Below are 15384 nucleotides of genomic sequence, written 5' to 3'. Positions count from 1 at the left end.
ATAGTAAGGTTAAATGATATTTGTTTAATCGAATTCCTGTTCTCTTTCCCCATCACATGTGAACTCTGTCTCTTTTGTTTTTAACTAATCACGTTTTTAACTAATCACGTTTTTAACTAATCACGTTTTTAACTAATCACATTTTTAACTAATCACTTTTTAACTAATCACATTTTTAACTAATCACGTTTTTAACTAATCACGTTTTTAACTAATCACTTTTTAACTAATCACTTTTTTAACTAATCACATTTTTAACTAATCACGTTTTTAACTAATCACTTTTTTAACTAATCACGTTTTTTAACTAATCACGTTTTTAACTAATCATGTGCCTGCTTTAATGTCTGCTTTACATGCTAGCATGTGTTATACAACTTTTCTAAATTCCCTTTCTCAGGCCAGGTCTTTATCCTCCTTTCTCTCAAACCTTAATCTTTATTACGACCCTCCCTGTTTTACTTGGCATTCACCCCTCAGACTCATCTTGCTGGTTTACATCTACTAACCCAAAAATATTTTTACATACTTTCAATATAGTCCAGCCAACAGTTTCCTGTTCTAAACATTTTTCCCTATACTATCCAGATTAAATCTTCCTCTGAGATAATCAGAATTAAACTTGTCTTTAATATTCACATTACGCATACATTATAACATACTCATATCATTTCTCTCCATGTCATCAGTATTTTTAACCTTTTCTGCTTAGGTTTCGTTTCCATGTATCTTCACACTGCGCGCATGCTTCATAGATTCTTCCTTGGACAACAGTAATAATCTGCTGGTTAATAATGGTAAAAGATTCCTAAACTAACTTTAATTACTTCTAACTCTTATCACATCAACACTAGCTCCTCCTTGCAATTCTAATGCTATCATGAAGCTAACAAAATTTCTAAACAAAGTCAATAGCCTTGCCATCTAAATATAATGTTGAACCATTTCTCTTAGCACTAAGATATCTGGAATGTTTGCTAAGTAAAACTAACCTACAGTCCTGCATCATTTCTAACCACTTTAAAATGCCTTGTTATCTGACACTTTGCCATAAGACATATGCATGGACTAGAAGTCTATATTCGAAATACCCTCCCTGTGATTGGAGAATCAAAATTAGATGACCAGGTCTTTATGTGCTTTAGATTTAACCTGCAACGTTCAATGCTGCCAAGACTAAGCTAATTTTGTTTAATAATTACAAGAAACCTTCTCAACCAATAATAGCTATGGCTAAAAATACATTACCTGAAAGTACTTCTTTCAAACTTCTCAGCTTAATGTTCACAGGGAACATGAGTTGGAACAGATACATAGAGAGCATTGCCAAGGCTGCTGCTATGAAGGTGGGCTCTCTCTACCATGCTAGAAAGTTACTTACACCTGAAAGTATCCTGCATCTCTACAAGACCACCATTCGCCCATGTATGGAGTATTGTTGTCACATTTTATTTATTTTTTATTACACTTTCACCCTAAACAATGCACGTTGCCACTTTGATGTAGGGGGCTACTATCAGCGACCTAAGTTGCAGGGGTACTATGTAGGGAGTTTAGCAGCAAGATGTCTGTTTACATTACACTTGAACTTCTGCATGTCAGTACAGTTGGGGAAGCAGGAAAACAGAAGAGAATTCCAAAGACCTGCAGTTCTGGGAAAGAAGCTATTAGAGTAAAAGGCTTTCTTACATCTAAGGATCTCAACTGTGTAGGGGTGGGACTTTGTGGCTTGTTGGGTTTGTCGGGGGTATTTTCGTCGAGGGAGTACAAGTGTTTATAGTTTGTTAGAGCATCCACCATTAAAATACTTGTAAAACAGGCAGAGGGATGCAACATTATGTCGGTGGGACAGGGGCTGAAGTTTAGATGACAGTTCGGGATCTATTAGGTTGGCTACTCTCTTTTGGACCCTGTCTAGGAGTGAGAGACTAGTAGCAGATGCAGTAGCCCAGATGTGACAGCAGTACTCCATACATGGGCGAATGGTGGCTTTGTAGAGATACAGGATACTTTCAGGTGTAAGTAACTTTCTAGCACGATAGAGAGAGCCCACCTTCTTGGCAGCACCTTAGCAATAATCTCAATGTATCTATTCCAACTCATGTTTCCTGCGAACGTTTGGGCTGGTGCATGTGCTATTAGTCTCTCACTCCTGGACAGGGTTCAAGAGAGTAGCCAACCTAATAGGTCCTGAACTGTCATCTAAGCTTCAACCGCTGTCCCACCAACAAAATGTTGCATCCCTTTGTCTGTTTTACGAGTATTTTAATGGTGAATGCTCCAAGGAACTACAAGCCCTTGTATCCCCTCGACATAAATACCCCTGTCAAAGAACCACTCCTACACAGTAGAGATCCCCAGGTGTAAGAAAGCCTTCTACTCTTAATAGTTTCTTCCCTAGAATTGCTAGTAGTAATAGTCCCCTACATCTGTGGCACTCTGCTTTGTTTGGGGTGAAAATGTAATTTTAAAAAAATTCTCTACATCCAAATTTTCATCAATCTTCATTATCTTATGTTTCTTACATGCAAGTTGATTATCATTGCTCAACCTACCTGAATGTTTGATGCATCAATAGCAGCCATAATTTGGACATTTAAAATCAGAGGTTTACATTTTTAAATAATTGTTTAATGCTTTTTTGGAGTTATATAACAACCCATATCAATGAGAAATCCACCTGGAGTTTAGCTTTTTTAGTCTAGTTCTACAAATAGTTATCATCATCATCAGTTTAACGTCCACTTTACATGCTGGTATGTGTTGAACGATTTTTAGAAATTGATTTCCAAACTAACCTATCTCTGACCAGGTTTTTATTTATCCCTCTTATCCATTCTTATCACTTTCTTTCATGTTTTCCTTAGCCTTCTTCTGTAAACTGAACCTGCTACCTCAACTGTTCTACATCTACTAACCGAAGAATTCTCATCCATTCTTTCAGTGTGACCATACCATCAAAGTCGTCTGTTTTTACATACATCTCCCTGTATTGTCCAGATTTAATCTTCTTCGGAAGTCATCAGATCTAAGCCTTTTTTTAAAATTCACATTATGCATCTACTGTGTCATTCTCCTATCCTACATGTCCTCAACCTTCAAGTAATGTTTATAATATTTTTTAAAAAATATAAATGTTTTTTTCTTTTTTTTTTTTTTTGCTCTTCAATTACTAGGCTGTTGAAACAAGTGGGCCTGCATTTGAAGCTGGTTTACGTCCTGGATGCCTAATTACCCACATAAACGAAGAATCTGTCCAAAGTTTACTGCACACCCAGGTTGTTCAGCTCATTCTTAGTGGTGGAAATGTGCTGCAAATCCGGTCTGTGCCACTGGAGAATACGACCATCAAGACTGGCACCCGTAAACACCGAACAAATCCAGGAAAGATGACTCGTCGTGTCTACCACAAAAAACGAGAGAAGAGTGGTGAGAAAAAGAAAGGCCGCTCATTGTTTCGCAAATTGAGCAAAAAGACTGAACACATGCATCCTGGCTCACCTCTCAGTGCCAGCCGAACCTTCAGCCCATTAAGCAAATCCCTGTCATCGGCTGAAAGTTCGCCCAACTTGCCTCGGTCTGCACGCTCCCTACCTATCAACATGCCATGGTCGACACCAGAGTCAGCCGCAGGCAGTTCGTCAACCAGTAGCTCTCCAAGTTCAAGTGGACCAAGCTCTCCGGCAGCTAGTTCCCACTATGGCCGACCTAGCTCCTTACATGGACTCAAGCACCCAAAACGAGCACAAAGCATGAAATCGCCTCATCGACGCAAATCTGTGCATAACATACCTTTGTCCCCCTTAGCAAGAACACCATCCCCATCCCCTATGGCGACATCACCAACTCGGAGTCCAAGTCCATTGGCATTTACCCAAGGACATCAAGCTGGCAGTTCTAATACTGTACAGCAAACCTATCCTGCCCAGTTATCGGCTTCTGGCTCTCCGATACCTCATGCGGCAACATCACGTAGGTCATTCACTCGGCCGAAGAGCTGTGAACCGGGGTCACCACTCTTAAGGCGTGCTTTGTCGCCTGAAAGACTCCACCCGAGTGCTGCAGAGAAAACCCATCTCAGGAAAAGCTCATGGCAGGAGAAAAAGTCAGTTTGTGAATCCTTGTGAGAAATTAGCAACTTTCTACTGCTTTTGACTCGATTAAATTTTAATCCTTGCTATCTTCCTATCTGCAAGCATACTAAATTATAAAACACGGGAAATATAGCTTTAAATGGTTTGCTAGAATTGAAAATCCAGATGATAGCAATATATATATATATATATATATATTGATTGAATTTAAAATATGATTGAAATGGGCAGATCAAGAAAAAAGAAATACAGTTTGATTTTTTTTTACAAGTAAATCATTAAATTCTATTTCTTTTATATTAGACATTCATCTAGAATCTATTTTTATTATGTCTAAGAAATGTTTTTGTTGACTGTGTTCCTCTTTTTCATTTTATCACTTTAAATATTTTGTCTCTTTAAAACTTCTTTCCTTTTCATTCTGTCAGCAATTTCTCTTTTCTTTTCCAAAGTCTCTTGTTTCACCTGCTATTGTCCGTTCTAGTGAGTTGATTAAGGTTAGATATCTGCACAAACATGTAGAGGTCATGCAGTTTTGGGATAAAAGTTATTTTGCACCTTAACTACATCATCTTTTTAAACAATCCTCACCTCCAAGTTTTAATGAAGTAGAGGGTAAAATAGCATTTAGTACTTTCCAGAAATTTAATAGCATCCTTTAATTGTCTGAAATATTTGATTGGATTATAATTTTAGAATTTAGCTGGTAGCATTTTTTTTATTTTTATTTATTTTTTTTTTTCAGTAATATATCTGAAAGCTCTTTTCATTTCACACATGAACACACACACACACACACACACACACAATTTGTTGAACAAAAATATGCATATATTTATGTTACTAGATTTGTTAGTCATTTATTCTATCCAAAATTCTAACAAACTTTTGCAAGTCAACAATTTCTGAAAGTCGAGACCACAATATGACTTTTGGTTATTTTGTATTTACCATCTGACTTTTGAAAGATGGATTTTAGGAAAATTAAAAACAGATCTAATAGACACAGATGATATTTAAAAGAACAAATTCTGCCTAACTACACATGCACATGCCACACATATTACAGAAGTTCAGGTCAACATAGTATCTAAGGTTTCAGACTAGGAGAGGAAACCAGGCAAAAAAATACTGTTTTTTATATATATATTCTAATAGTTATATAGAGTGTGTAAAAAAAGTATTGCAGGAAGAGTGTAATATTTATTTAAAAAACAAATGTACAGAACTTAAAATATTTTCAGAATTTACTGACTGCTGATCGAATAAGTGAATTTTACCAAATTGGTTTCCTTCCTGAGCGTCTCTTTCTTGTGAAACCATTATATTCAAAATATTCTAAGGTTTATTTATTTCTAATAAAATAAAATAAATAAATAAAAGTCCTAGCTTTGCAAGTTTATCTTTTTATCTTTCAAATCTGATAAATTTATATCATGATTGAAACGAATTAGATGATCGTAATTGATTAAATGGAAAGTTCCAATTATTTCAACCATAGTCTCAAGAAACTTCATCAGCAGACATGAAAGATCTAAAACAAAGAATTTAGTTTTCGAGTATTATAAAAGAAATTAAACTAAAAAGTGGCAGATATGAATTTGTGAATGCATTAATGGCGACATAAGTTTTAGGCATTATTTAATATAACTCTGTGCTCAGTTGGTTAAGAGTATCTTCTGTTGTTGAATTGCCCTTTTTAGTGGATGTAGTTTAAATTCTGCATTTTTCTCTGATGTTCATCTTGATTAGTTACTAGTTATAGATATCCGTTAAATGTAAAAGTGTATGTATATATCATACATGCACAGAAAATATCTTTGAGAAACGTTTCCATAAATAAAATAGTTGACCTGCAAAACCGTTTTATTTAATAAGATATGGTTGAAAGAAAAGTTGCCTGCCTAAACACACACACACGCACATATAATATTGAATTATAGAAGAAATTAAATTAGCATGCTCAATTACGTTTGTAAGAGCATAATATATTTTTTATTTCATATTGTACTATACAACAATTCTCTTAACTATTGCTAACAGTGGGTGGAATTTTTTTCCCATTATCTATGAAACCTAAGTTACCTATGGCTGATAGAGTTATTGTATGCCATGAAATAATATTACATATTGGATGAAACATTCAATATTTTATAAAAATTATTAAAACTTTAAAATCTTTTTTATTGACTCTTATAGCCTTTATTGCACTCACTGAGACCTGTGTTGAGTGATGTGAGGCACAGTTTTGAATATGTATTTTTTTTTTTATATAAATTTAACTTGCACCACTTAACATAATTGGCCATGGTGAAGCTCTTTTTATTGACCAAAAACATTGGCCATTTGAGTGAATAAAGAAGATAGAATCATTTTTTTTATTAATGTGATTGCCGGTGGCCATTACATTTAAAAACAGAATTATTTTTTTAATGGCTTGATTTTAATTTTTGATACTGAAAAGAATAGAAAAGCAAGTAAAGGATGGGAGTAAATTGAATAACTACTACCACTGTTTTCACGCTAATACATATTCTCCTATCCCTCAATGTTGTCAGTTTTAAACAAAAAAGAAAAAAATACTTTTCATCCTGTAAGTAGTAGATTCATTTAGTTTTTCTCCACGTACAAACATCTGTAGTTTTGAAAATGAAATAAAGTTGTAAAATAATTCTACTTTTATATGAAAAAAAAAATATATATATATATAAAATTAAACTGCAATAAAAGAAATACAAAAACAGTAAAAAAAAAATGATGTTTTATACATTAAAAAGTCACTTCATGTTGCAGCTGAGAAGCATGACTGTAGACCAATTGACAAATGTTTGATTTTCAAAAAAGCAAATTTAGTCAACTATATTTGAAAATACATTTTGATCCATAACTGAGAATAAGATAAGGTGTTGAAAAGCTGATTTTTTTTTTTAAACAAAAGACCAATAAGCTGTCTAGTAAAAAAAAAATATGATTTACATATTTTCATTTGTTTATCTTTCAATACATCTTATCCTCACCAATCGGTCACAGTGTTATTCGATGTATTTTCAAATATAGTTAACTTAATTTCCTTTAAAAATCTTTGAAAATCAAACATTGGTGAGTCGGCCTTCAGTTGTGCTCCTCAGCTGTGCCATAAATTGCCTGTAGTGTAGAATGCTGTACTTTGCATGAAATTTTCACTTTGAAATTATAATTATGAAATTTTTCATTATTTTCTTGTCATCTGATTTGTTCCGATCAGAATTTTACATAGAAATAGGAATGTTGTTAAAATTAGAAGCCATAACTTTTACTGATTGTCGACACCCGCCTCCACCCCTTCATGAAATCTTTGAACTTTTATTTATTGAAATTAAAAATATCTTTGTCGTCGATGAATATAGTATAACTGCATCTTATACGTATGGTAAAAAAAAAAAAAAAAAAATACTAAAAATTTGATAAACCTCCATTTTACTTTGCTGGCAAATACAAGCAACAAATTGGTGAATCATAATAATCAAATATTAATCTAAAAGAGTAAAATATGTTGCATTCGTTAAGCAGAGCAAGGGTTACTCATTTGTATATAATACAACCTTTTTATTATAATGTTTAATAGAAAATAGCTTTCAATACAAAGATGTTGATATTCTTGTGTGTTGACAATTTCTAATTGACCCTATGTCATTTTTGATGCTTTAAAATATTTTATCAATTTGGGGTTAGGGGGAAGTATTATCAACCAATTGGGGAATTTCCATTTTCAAAAGATTACTAATTGATTTAAAACTCTAAAGAATGCAATTTTATGCCAGTAATTCAAATTTGATATTAGATCACATGCTTCTTCAGAGCCTTTAATTTTTTTTTTTCTATGAATAAATTATGTGACTTAAATAGTGAAAAGCTGTGAATTATTATTGAAATTGTATCTTGAGAAAATGATCTTTCAATAGTTTTTGATGATGAAAGTATTAATGGAAATATTTTACACTAAACCATTGAGATAATCAGAAAGAAATTAGTTTTTGTTGAAAATTTCTTCTGCCTATTAAACATTGCTGACAGGGAATGTATTTTGATTGGTCATCATCTTGTGTCACATCATTCAATATCGGTTCAGCTACTTCCAGATGTTATGTGGATCAACCCTAGATACTAAATTTTAATCCAAAATAAAATAATCAGTCCTCTGTTCCTCCTAAGTAAGTGTATATCAGTATATGGGAGGAGTTGGAGGGTCAATTAAAAACAAAAAATTATATCTAAAAACACTCCTTGAGAATAAAACATGATTTTTTAATAGAAACTTTAACTCATTTCTATAAAAAATTATCGCTAGAGTCTGTTTTAAAAATCAAATATGCCTAAAATTCTCTATTGTATGGCAATTCTTATAGATTTTTGGAACTTAGTTTTCACTGATTATTGACTTTTGAATCATTGATTGTAACCCCTTCCCCAAAAAACTATTTAGGGGATTTTCGAAATCAAATATCCCTAAAAACATTCTCGAGAATCAAAAGTTTTCATAAATTATTGTCAAGTAGTTTTGATCTGATTTAAGGCATCAGATGGACTCGCTTTTTGGTAGTTATTATCATGTAGTTATTCTTGCTCTTGTTTGAGCTTTAGAAACCTTACTTTATAAATGCTATTATTATTTACTTACAATTACTAAAAATAGATTCTCATGAGTCACAGTCAGCTATTGCTCAAATAATGTCTTTGAAACCTGAGTGACAACAAATCTCCCCAGATTTTCACCACTCTCTACTTCTTTTGATAAGTTTTCAATCATTTTGCGTTATCACAATAGCTGTTTACCATTAATTTCTCGACAACAATGGCCACTGAAATTTGAATTGTAATAAGCCTCTTCAAGGCATCAATACTCAGTGCACCATTCTAGTATTCTAGTAGAAATTTTGTTGATGCTTTCCCTTCTCAGCCTTTCTATCTGCCCTGATCTATTTTATTATTATTAAACTTGTGACATGATCTCTGACAAAGTTTACATAAAAAATGATGATTCTTGGTTCACCAATATTTATTTCTATTTGCATGAAAAGCTGCATAATATATAGTTTTATACAGTCATTTACAGCAGTATCTACATATAAATCAAGAATAAATAAATATATAATTTTTTTATTAATTTATTTTCAACTGCACCGAGACTAAACTAAATATGATCTAAATTCAATTTGTTAAATAAAGGAAAATCCATCGCAAATTACTTTCCAAGCATCCAAACATTAGATGCTATTCTTCATCTGCAATAAGCATCTTTTTCTTATGTTATGATAGAAATTTTACTGTTAACATTGATACAATGTAACATACTGAATTTCTCTTTCTTTTTTTTTCCATACACCAATAAAATATCTTTTTAAAAAAAAACACACTATGACTTGATAAAATATTATTGTGCAGAAGGAAGTTTCCTCTTGGAATGGAGCTCAAATATAATTTCTTTTCCTCTCAGTCATTTTAATGTAATTTTGCAGTTAGTGTTCGGAAAATATAGATACAGCATTTCTCTTTCTATTTAATGCATTATAATGGAATGCTACAGATAAAAATAATTTTTAGAAACAACCACAGCAGTAGTATAGTAGATCATTACATAAAATCAGGAAGAAGATCGTTTTTGAGATATATTTGCGCGGATATTAATTAGTTTTAAAATATTTTACTTCCTCCTTTTGATTATGAATCTCATTTCTATCTTTTGCAAACAGTTTTCTTTGGAAATGTTTGTGAATTTGACTTCATTTGCATCTCTGATATATTTTGAATCTTAATTGTTATTCTTTAATGTATATCAAAATTTTTTTCTTGAAAAAAATACGTTCAAGTGTCAAGGGAGAAGTTGTAAACATTTCTGTACTTGTTGGATTTAATCTTTTTTTTTTTTTTTTTTTTGACAAAACTTTGGGTTTTTTTTTTTTTCTTCAGATTTTCTCTTCAGATATATTTTCACATATCTTATCTTTTCCTATATATATATATATATATATATATATATATATATATATATATATATATATATATATATATGTGTGTGTGTTGTGAAGATTGTACTATCTACACACAAATACTACAATTATAACAAGGCTGAAATATCAAAATCTAACATTCCCATGGAAACATCTTCATTCATATCCATTCAGACACTAATCTAATGAGCTGAAATGGAGGCAAAGTGAGCAGAGAAGATCTTTATGGAAATGTGGGACAGATGGGGGTGGTATCAGTCGGACAGGGTTAGCTTCAGTATTATTGGTTGAGGTAGAGTTCTGTTACATCCTTGGAGGTCCACCTTCCCAAGTTTTTAAGGGTTTAGTTTATTTCTAATCGCCTTAGGTACCTCTATCAGGGAATGCTGACAGTGCTGCTCAGGCATTTTTTTGTAGGTCAGCATGCACTCATCCTAGTGCTATGGCTTCTCAAAACAACACCTGACCTGTCTAAGCTCTTAGCAATGAGGTAAATAATATAAGAAAGAGCGAGGGCAACTCCATAAGACTAAGAATTTTGTATGGTTCTGTCATCTCACTTCTTGTGCTATCAGGCTTAGCGTACTGATACATTTTCCCCCAATTATGTTTAAGTGTCAGACATTTTTAATAATCTTTTATGTGTTGGTATTTTCTGAGAAGTCTTGTTTCCAAATTGTCTTTGGCATTAACAGTTGTGTATAATTTGCGTATCACTTTCTGACAAAAAAACAAAACAAAACAATCATTTGTTTTTTAAAGGAATAATCCAAGTTTTAAATGTGTAATGCGAATAAGCATTTAGCTACTGTCATAATGTTATGAATATTATAGAACTTGTGCAAAGAAGTAATTTGTCCTGTAATATTTAGATAAATTTAGAGAAATACATAATGTTCAGTAGTTACACTTAAGGTCTTGTTGACAGCAATCACATAGACACACACACACTCAAATATATATAATATATATATATATATAACTTATTTTTAATTATTGTATAAAGTAATATTTTAAATAATTTCTTTATTCAATGTCAGTAATTTCAGAGCATTTTTAATCAATAATTTTTTAGTATTTCTTCAAGATTTGATTCTACATGTTTCTGCCACATTTTTTTTTTTTTTACTTGATATAACAAATAGCAAAAAATCTTAAAAAAATAAAATTGAAAAGTGGGATTTGCTGTGGAATTTAATGTCGGTAATTTTCTCAAACTTCATTTTACTTAAAGAAGCATCTCCCATTTTGAAATTTTATTTTTTTGCTGTTTGCTATTAACTAATAATAACAAAAATATATTCCGTTTTGCTTACCATAATTTTTTAAGCAAATTACTTATCTGTAGATGTTTTATATCAACAATATACACTTTACACACACACACACACATATATATAAACTTATTTGTAATATACATTTATTTGTAATATAAATTTCCTGCTAGATGTGTCCTCAATGATGTTATTCTGGCTTCATTAAGTGTTATGAGTTTCTTAAAAATTTCTTACAAATTACTCAGATTGAGTTGATTAGATACAAGGAAATATATGCAAAGAAAAATGATAGGAGAAAAGCCTTTTTGTGTATACAGACCTTACAGCTTTGAATAATATTTGATCACTTGGTTTTTCACATTGAACTGCTATTAATATATTAGATATGCACAAAAGATACCAGCAGTTTTTTGTTTGTTTTTTAATTTTTATTTATTTATTTTATTTATTTTTTTTTTTTTTTAAAGAAAACTATGCAGTTGCCAAAAAGTGTTTCTTAGATGTTTTTGCACATGCACACAACTTAAATGATGTAGAGATTAAAGACTAACATTTTTTTATATATATATATTCATATTGGAAGTTCACATTTGTTCTTTGTAATTTATAAATAAACAAATATAAAATAGTTTTTTAGATTTCATTTTTTACATTTAGGAACAAAAGAAAATAATGAACACTGCCAAATAATGGTAAACAAAATTGTTTTCAAATAATAAGTGTGAAATTGCATTAAGATGCAGGTACATCATAAATTAAATAAAAATATGTTTGAATAAAAAATAAATAAAATAATGTATATTTCAAATTAGCTATTTTTTATCTGACAACTTTTCTAAAATTAACATCAGAATAATTTGAAAAAAAAAATTCAGAATTATTCTGACGTTTTTTTTGTCGTTTTTTTTTTTTTTTAAGTTCTCGGGTGAAAAAAAATAGCTGTTCAGAAATATACAATATTTTATTTTTATTTTTAGAATTTATGATTATAAAATATTTTTCTTTGACTCATGATATCTGCATATATTAAGGTCATTTTAACTTTAATAATTATTTTGTTCCTAAAACGTCAAAAAATGAAATATATACTGGTTTGTTCATTTAATTGCAATGTAGAAAATATTTTTTTAATTTATAGTGAATTTTATGTAAGCATGGTGATCAAATGTTTTTTTTTTATTTTTATTGATTTCTCGAAAGTTGTATTCTTTACTATTCTTTCATACTGTGTAAATAATTGTGAGAAAACCAAAATTTTAATTAAAATAGACTACACAATCTTTCTACGAATATAATTTCACTGCATGTTTCCTTCCTCTGCCAACATTATTGAACGTTTGAACAATTTCGTGACTCTGGTTCAACGGCAGATATCTGTTGGCCATTTCACATTGTTCATTGTCCGATTAGCATCCATTGTTTATTTGAGAACAAGATGTTTCACCCTTGAGCTTTTTGTTCAGTTGTCGAAATTGGTGTCATATTTACGTTTTTGATATTTTATGTGCACTTTTGATCTTGAATTTTGTTCTTGCATTTGAAACGATTGGATTTGAATTTGTCCATTTTTGGCCAATTATCTCTTTGATCTATTTCAAGCTGGAAAAGTCATTTGTTTGAATTTGAAATAACAAAAAATTCAAAATCAAAACTAATATATTAATAAAAATTATATAAAAAATAAAAAACATAAATGTAACCTCTTTACAGTATAACTAATACTATGCCCAAACTTTTAAAATAGTCAATAGAGAAATTTTTACAAAAAATACTTTGCATCTGGAGGTTGAATATCCCCTACTCCCAGTATCACCAATTTCACTGGACTCCTGAAGAAATTCTGGGGATATAGAATCTGAAGGTTGTGATAATGAAAAATAAAATAAGGATGCTAATCTAACAAGGGATGATGTCGGTAATAATATCTCAGCTCCAAATTTTTAACTTAGCGATTAAATAGAAGTGACCAAATAATGACCTTTCAACTTTCGATAAGTAAACAATTTTTAAAATTATTTTCATTATTTAACTATCAAGTAATATTGCTGTCTGGTTTTGCTATTTTTTTTTTTTTTTTTTTAATTCTTAGTTAACTTATCCACAGCTCCCAATATTATTTCATGACAATGAAAATAAGCAAACAACAATAGAAGAAATATGTCACAATTGATTCTTAGTCTTATTAAAGCCAGTGTAATGATGGGACTTGTAGGTGAGTTGACTTTAAGAATTGTATCAGCTCTGTTATATATATTTTCTTATTCATAGCCTTGAGCACTTTACAAAATGACGTTTTAAATATTTCATTTGTTTTTAAAACGTAATTTTTTTTTAACTCACATTGTGAACTTTAAAAAGTTATCAAATTGTTTAGCTTTTTGTATTACTATTTTCATGGATTTTCTTTTTTCTTTTTTGCCCGACAAAAGTGGCAAAAATTGTAAATGTAAATAAAAACAAAAACCTGTGATATTTTATGATGCAGTTTTTTTTTTTTTTTCCTTTTTTCTTCTTTCAAATTTTTTTATTTTTTCAATTTTGTAAATTATGAACTAGAAAAAAAATTTTTTTTCTAATATTTAGTTTTGAGAAAGCTCATATTTGAGTTACTTGATACATTTTTCACTTGGAACAATTATCTTTGTTGTGTTTCTTCTTTAGAAAAAGACAAAACAACAAATGTGGTATACGTAGAAGATATATTAGTGATTGTTTTGTATAATTTGTGTATATTTCTCTAGGATTCAATTTCCTGATAGATCTCAAAATCATTTTAATTTGTAAGTTATCTTGTGTCAAATCAACAACACTCAGACATCTCAATTTTTGGGTTTTTTTTTTTTTTTTTTTTTTTTTTCGAATTCAATATCAATTCTTATGAGAAAACTTGAATCAAGCATTTTAAATTTAGATTTTTAAAAAAAATGAGATGTGAACCTTTGACTTTTGCAACAAAGTTTTCAAATTGTTGCATGCACAAGCTTATATACAAAATACTTGGATCTAAAACTATGATGTATTTTTTTTTGTAAGTAAAAGTAAGTTTGACCTTTCATTTCTTAAAAAAGAAAATGTAAAATCATGATTTCTGAAGATTTTGAGTATTATATTTAAAAAAGAAAAATGATTCATGGGAATCATGACGGTTTTTTTTTTTGTTTTGTTTTTTTGATTTGACATGATTTATTTTGCACCCACCCATCCCCTCTCTGATATCCATAAAAACTGCATAAAACGAAAGACTAGTTCAGAAGGTCTTTAACCTTTTTTTCATTGTACTTTTTCTCACTGCTCACTTGGATGTATTTTGGAAACATACCTAAGCACAATGTTTCTACACTACACCATTCAGCTGTAAAATAATGAAATTATTACTTCTATGATTCTCTTCATAGAATTCTAACAATGTCTATATTCATATCTTTTAAGAAAGAAAATTATTTTGCCCACCTAAAAATTCTTATTTAAATATTCAAACCCTAAATATCTTTTGATTGACTGAAAAAATGCAAGCTATTCTGTATAAATAGTAAACATACAATAAATTAATGAATAGACAAATTTATTTAAAGTCTCTTTCTCGATTTTTGTCATCGATAACTTTCTTCCTACAAATATTTATTCTGGTTCATTAGGTCTTTTGTTGAATGATTGTAGCATGTTATTAAGAACAATAACATTCAATTCTATTGGAATATATACTTTGACCGGATTGGAATTACTTCCATACGGATGCAATCTTTAAAAACATGTTGAAGGAAAGGGTAACTTCGTATTTGTCAATACAGAGTTACTTTCCTTTGTTTGGACATTTGAAGTTTGGCCAATCCTGGGTAGATAATAAAATCACGTTAATTGATAGTCTTCTAAGATCTTTTTTTCAACAAACTTCATCAGAAGAGAAATATGCTATAAATAAAAGAAATATTTTTATTTTCCAAATCCTTTCCAAATGTTAAGATTTCATTGAATGTATAATTTTGTTAAGTTCGACCAGCTGTACCTACTTGGCATTGACAGGGAGTT

General features: G+C 30.4%; 1 protein-coding gene across 8 annotated transcripts in view; it reads left to right on the top strand.

The window, feature by feature from the left end:
* The window catches only part of LOC145261133 (microtubule-associated serine/threonine-protein kinase 3-like), a 571734-nt gene that overhangs the window by 548949 nt on the left and 7401 nt on the right, over positions 1 to 15384 (top strand). For all 8 annotated transcript variants that reach the window (XM_080119401.1, XM_080119402.1, XM_080119400.1 and 5 more), the window contains one exon: positions 3177 to 4105. In XM_080119401.1, the coding sequence (XP_079975527.1) occupies positions 3177 to 4105 (929 nt within the window). The remainder of the gene's footprint in view (positions 1 to 3176; positions 4106 to 15384) is intronic.

This window comes from Euprymna scolopes, chromosome 37, assembly GCF_053919585.1.
Source record: "Euprymna scolopes isolate OS-2025 chromosome 37, ASM5391958v1, whole genome shotgun sequence".
NCBI classification, from domain to species: domain Eukaryota; kingdom Metazoa; phylum Mollusca; class Cephalopoda; order Sepiida; family Sepiolidae; genus Euprymna; species Euprymna scolopes.
The sequence above is the reverse complement of the archived record's forward strand: the minus strand, read 5'-3'. Positions and strand labels throughout refer to the sequence as shown.